General features: G+C 39.4%; 1 protein-coding gene across 1 annotated transcript; it reads right to left on the bottom strand.

Annotated features, from left to right (window-relative positions):
• Positions 1 to 479: 479 nt before the first annotated feature.
• LOC149200588 (uncharacterized) lies at positions 480 to 1,691 on the bottom strand. The gene has a single exon (XM_089400995.1). It carries the CDS (start codon positions 1,689 to 1,691, stop codon positions 480 to 482), a length of 1,212 nt encoding a protein of 403 aa, XP_089257121.1.
• Between the last annotated feature and the right edge of the window lie 4,707 nt (positions 1,692 to 6,398).

Raw genomic sequence — 6,398 nt, 5'->3', positions numbered from 1 at the left:
AATGGAGTCAGTGATATGTCTGTTGGGCAGAAAACCTCCTTGATTTTCAGATATCAAGGAGGGGAGGAGGGGTTTGAGTCTGGTGGCTAAGATTTTGGTTAGAATTTTGTATGAAGAGTTGCAAAGGGAAATGGGACGGAATCTGGAGAAGGAGGAAGGCCGGTTTTCCTTGGGTATGAGGGCTAAAAAGGTGGAGTTGGTGAATCCTCCAAGTTTCCCTTTCCTTTGCACCCACCGAATCATCTTTGTCAGGTCTTTTTTTATCAAAGTCTAGAACTCCCTGTAGTAGCAGATGGGGAATCCGTCAGGCCCTGGTGCCTTATCAGGATGCAGGCTCCAGATTGCTCTTTTAATTTCTTCTTCTTCAATTTCTTTGCTTAGATTGTCATTCATCTCCTTAGTGACTCCTTTGGGCAGATGCTGGAGCAAGTCAGAGTAGTCTTCTACCCTTTGACTTCAATGAGGAGGTCCCTGTAATGCTAAAAGGTAGCGTTCCTTATGGCTTCTTGAGTGCTGTGCTGATTTCCTTCGCTATCCAAGATTGTATTTACATTGTTTCTGAGCTTTTGAGCAGTGGCCTCTTTTTGGAAGTAGGCTGTATTTTTGTCTCCCCCTTGGAGCCATAATTGTCTGGATTTTATGCGCCATTTGGTTTCTTCCTCCCTATTAATGTAGCTCAACTGTACATATAATGCGTTCTCTTGCTCTTTGCTTTGCTGCGTTAGTCCATGCTCTTCAATCCTTGCCTGCACATCTTCTAATTCATTTTTGACTTTCTTTTTGGTCTCCTCTGGCTCCTGATAACTTTCTTTGGCCCAATATTTTAGTGCCTTCTTGGTTCTTTTTAATTTGGTTTCCCAAATAAAACATGGCGAGCCTTCCACATGCTGGCTCCAAGTTTCCTTAACAATTTCTCTGGCCGCAGGAATCCGATTCCAAAGAGGGTTGTATTTAAATGGAATAGGGCCAAGAGGACAGTGGGTTTCCAAAGTTAGTGTGATGGGATAGTGATCAGAGGCAGAGGTATTGAGGATGTTGGTGTATCCTACAGAAAAGGATGAGAGGAACGAGATGTTGACTAGAAATCTGTCTAGTCTTTCCATTATATTGCCACTGCCAATCCTACGATTGCTCCAGGTGTATCTGCGGTTTTTAGGAATAATATCAACTAATTCATGGTCCTGAATGATGGTCTCCAGGCGGCCTCTAAAGGGATCTGAAGCGAAGGTGCCTCCCCTTTTTTCATTGGCATGCAAGATCAGGTTGAAGTCACCTGCGACTATAATATTTGTATTTCGTTCCCCATCAATGCTTGTCTTCAAATCATCCCAGCAAATTTCCTTTTCTCTGTAATGGTTGGGTACATAAACATTATATATGATTACTGTTTGATTGCCTGTTCTGCTGTCAAGAGTAGTTCTGATCCAGTTCTGGTGGGGGTTTGCTGCAGTGCAGATCCATTTGCTGTTGTCCCAAATGGTGACAATGCCTCTCGAGGCTCCTCTAGATTCGCTAATACTTCCTAAGTATTGTTTCTGCTGATCTATAATTTTTTTCATTTCTTGCTGATCTTGTTTTGTCTCCTGTATCAGCATAATTTCTGGCTTCTCATTGTGAATTAGATCTCTGAGGGCAGCTATTTTAGAGGGGTGCCCTAAACCCCTGCTGTTCCATGAAAGGATTTTCATCATGATGCATTGGGCGTGCGGAGAGGTGCTCGCCTCTCTTGGTCTTTACCACTTGTCTCTTTCTCTTGGTGTCCAAGGATGAAGGACTCTATTGGAGTTTGTGTGCCCATTGCTATGTCCTTCTGGGCGTTCTCGTCCCTATGTTGCTTAGCGGATTTTCTGCCAGGTCCCGGTTTTTTGTATGTATCGCTGGTTGCTCCATGTTCTTTTGAAGAGCTTCTGGTGATCCTTGATGAAAGGGGCTCGAGAGGGGGTTGAGAAGAGATGATCTGAGGTTGATGGGAGTCTGGGGGCTCTATGGAGGGATTTTCAGGGACGGAATCGTCAGTGGAAAGGATAAGAAAGGGGTTGGAGGAGGAAGGGAGGGGCGGATCGGGAAGGAGGGGGCCAGATGGAACGGGAGAGGAAGAGGAAGGACGCTGGATAGAGGGTCCAGGGTTGTCAGAATCCATGGAAGGCTTGGGGGGGGGGGCTGATTTCTTCTTTTTAACAGGTTCCCAGTGACCGTCTTGCTCATCATTCTCTGCATTAACAATTTTAGTGCATCTGTTAGCAAAATGCCCGTATTCGTGACATACCTTACATTTGAATGGTATCTGCTCATAGTCCAGTTGCTGTATATGGCTCCAGTCGTCCACTTTTAGCTTTATTGCTTCAGGCAGTCCTCTACCTAGATCCACTTCGACACAGATCCTTGCGCAGGCTTGCATGTTGTCCTTGGGCTCGCTTCGGTCAATGTATTTGCCAACAGCATTCCCTATGGCCCGAACCGACTCATCTCCCCAGCAATGGAGAGGTAGGTGAGGGAGACGGACCCAAACTGGAACGGCACTGGGGATATCCAGTTCCGGATCGAAATCTGGGGTCCATTTATTGAGGTAGAGACCCCTGGAATCCATGAAGTACGGCCCGTTTCTGAAGATCAAATCCTTGTCTGCTTTGGATTCGAAGTGGAATGTGTAATACCCTTTTCCGCAGAATCTTATTGATATTTTTCCTGGGATCTTGTCTGACTAGTTCCATTCGACCCATCTTTGAACTATTCTTGGCGATGGCTAAAGGCTTGTAAATTTCCTTATGAGTCCTTTCTCAGCAAGGGATAGCGCTGCCATGCGAGGAAGGGTTGGAGGCAGCTGGACTTCTTGAAGAACATCTAGCTTCTTAACAAATTTCGAAATTGCAGGTCTGGGGCGCTGGGGAGGAAGTGATTTTACCAAATCTGAGAAGGCTTTTTGAGGATCGTGATCCTCCTGAGGCGGATCCGGGAGGGCCATGGTAGGGGCCAAGGCCCAGGCCGCTGCGCTACTGGTTAGGGTCGACAGGCACGCGCGCAGCTCCAGCAGGTCGCAAAAAATTCTTGAGGAAAACTATTCGGGAGGTTATGTAATTTTGTTGAGCTAAATTAACTTTTAATTTAACTACGATCACTCTTAATCTCTAGATACAAAAGAAGATAAAAACAATTTCTCTTAACCTCTAGACATGAAAGCAAATAAAAACAATTGCTCTTAACCTCTAGATATGAAAGCAAATAAAAACAATTGCTCTTAACCTTTAGATATGAAAGAAATAAAAACAATCGCTCTTAACCTCTAGATATGAAAGAAAATAAAAACAATTTCTTAACCTCTTAGAGAGGAAAAGATATGAAAGAATAAAAACAATCACTCTTAACCTCTCACATAGGAAAAGATATGAAATAAATAAATCTTAATCTATGAAAGCAATAAATATTAATCTATGAAAAACAATAAATCTCACACATTGTAGGTGGCTAATCCAAAAGCATGAGAGATGACAAGTTGAGAGGCTCCCAATGCAAGCATTACCAGAAAGAGGTGAACATCACTCATGAGCATGGTGTTGAATATAAATTCCATTCATAAGTAATCTTAACTTGGACACCCGAGTATCTCCAACTTTACACATGCCTTTGAAAGGAGGAGGCTCTCCTATTTATACAAAAAGATAAGAAGCTACCTCATTAATGGAGGTCCATTATTCTCTTCCTAGATCCCTAGAAAATCTCATAGAGTTACAACTCAAATAGGTAATGATGAGACACATATCCTCTTAGAGTTACAACTCAAATAGGTAATGATGAGACACATATCCTCTTTGACCTTTATCCAAATCTCCTTCCATATCTTGAAGGGAATTCGAATTTGAGCATTGGAAGCCACATAAGGGTGCCTTGGAAGCTTCCAAATGACCTACACATGTCATGAAACTCAAGCCACTTTTAAGTATCAGCAAGTATATGTCATTTTTCTAAGTTTTAACCATTTAATTAACTTATAATACTAGAAATCATTAACTTTTGGAAAACACAAATGGAACCCATATAATTATGAAAATGGAGGCTAATGAAAGGTTATATGGTCATGGAGTTGCGACATGTGAGTGAAATGGTGGCGATAAAGGTGAAACTGGATGATATTTTGAATACATTTTCGAGGCTCTACAGAAAGATCATGGAAATTCAACATTACCCACCTGAATAGGCTAAGCTCAAGAAGGGATGAAACCAAGAGAAACACGCGGTTGCTTTGGTGAAACAAATGCCACAAAAACCTAGCCTTTTAGGTTGAGAAAAGTAAATTCTTTGCAGTGCAGCCCCTATATTTCTTGAAGATGTTCCAACAAAATATTTTTGAATAAGAGCCCATTTATTCATCAAAGAAATGATTTTTCATGTGATTGTTCAGTTTTAAGCACTCAAAAATCCTTCAACATTTATTTTTATTCTACACAGATCTAGAAAACTTGTTCAGGTATAATTCTTAAAGCCAAAACCAATATTTTAAGAAATTCTATAGCATTTCATATAAACATTATGTTTGTGTTTTCATTGAACTATTAACTTATCACTTTGGTTGTATCATTGACAACCATAAAATTTCATCTCAACATTACCAAGATGCTAATAGGTTGGTATGTGATCTTGCAAAATATACCCTTATGCATTTCATATAAACATTATATTTGTATTTTCATTAAACAATTCACTTATCACTTTGGTTGTATTATTGAAAACCATAAGCTTTCATCTCAAAATTACCAAGATGTTAATAATTTGTGATGTTATATCGCAAAATATACCCTTGTATGCAACCTTTCCTTGAGATGCATTTCACATTAACCAGTAGCTAGGAGAAACACAAAATTTAATATTTCTAGGGTATGAAGGCATGCATATCAATCTTGCAGGGAATCACCATTACACATAAAAAAGTAACAATTTAAAGTTTAGGGACCACTCACTTCTTTTGGGCTATGAACTCCTAAGCCTGTAGGTCAAGAGCATATAGGTATTTGACCTTTATGCTATATATCTATGTTGATCCTTATATCAATAATGGAGATGTAGAACATTAGAATTTGATAAGAAAAATATTTTTCACAACAAAATTTAGACGAAAAAGAAAAATCCTAAAACCAAAGCCACCCAACCATCAGGCAAAACTAGTCAGAACAACGATTACAAGAGGGCAATGGAAATGCTAGAAATTTGTGGATGAAATTTTCCTTGAGTAGATACAAAATAATGACTGGCATGCCCAAAGAATGCATGAATTATATTTTACCATTTTGAGATCCTTGGAGGGTTTGGTAACATCACAGTTTGCAAGTACCATAAGGATGGTAGTTAAATGACTTCTCATAGAGACAGTTTGTCAAAAATGAAAACAAAGTAGGGAAGAGGCAAGGTGGGGAGATCACAACAAGAACTTATTGAGGTTGTGGATTGAGGACAATCTCATGAAAGTTATATATTCAAATACTATGGGAACCTTGACAAAGAAATGGCTTATGTGGAAGTACAATCCAAAGGTCAAGGCAACAAGGGTTTGGAAAATGAAAATAAAATTTTCACCCTCAGGCATCATACCCAGGAGACCTTGACATCATTGGCTTCATCATCAAAACTCTTCTCTCTCTCTTTCTCTCTCTCTCCAAGCTCTTCAGGTCCACTATCTTGGACAAACTCACTCATTATTTTCATAGTTATCTACATGTGTTTTGAGGTTGTACTTCTACATGTTTCTTTCTTTATGTTATTTTTAGAATTCTCTAGGAGTTGTGCTTCCACTCCCACATTGTATTCATATTGGTTGTGTACTTCGGTCCCATTGACCTAATTTTGTGGTCATTAGTTAGCCATTAATAAAATTATATTTTCTTATCTATTGCATGTTTCACCAAACTTTCAAATTATTTAGGTACGATCTTGTTTGATTTTAAGTATCCACCTACTTGGAAGTAACTTTTGTGCAATAAATGAAGTACTTAACGACTTGCACTATTTGCTAAGTGAACAAAGTAACACTATAATGAAATTAAGAAAGTATCACATGGCTTTAATTCAATTGTTGTAGCTAGATAAAAAAAGCCTGCTCCAGGACATAATTAGTAGTGAAACTAGAAGGGTTGGGAAATTCCTACACATAAATTTGAATCTAAAAGACGGATTACCCTCTAGTGCAGAGGGTGAAAAAAAAGACATAATAGTGTAATGAGCTATCCTTCAAAAGAGACCTGGAAAAGCCACACTCCCAACAAATGGAAATAAAATAAAATAAATAATGAAAAAAAACTTTTGAAAGTAGTAAGTGTTCGTATGGACACTGTCTTCCAAATTCATGTTGCATGGGTTAATGGGTAAGATTCCACTTATGTATCTTTCACCAAAAGTCTCAAATTATTTAT

This window comes from Pinus tabuliformis, chromosome 2_1 (assembly GCF_031772625.1).
Source record: "Pinus tabuliformis cultivar Carrire ecotype Pingquan chromosome 2_1, CPIR1, whole genome shotgun sequence".
NCBI lineage: Eukaryota > Viridiplantae > Streptophyta > Pinopsida > Pinales > Pinaceae > Pinus > Pinus tabuliformis.
The sequence above is the reverse complement of the archived record's forward strand: the minus strand, read 5'-3'. Positions and strand labels throughout refer to the sequence as shown.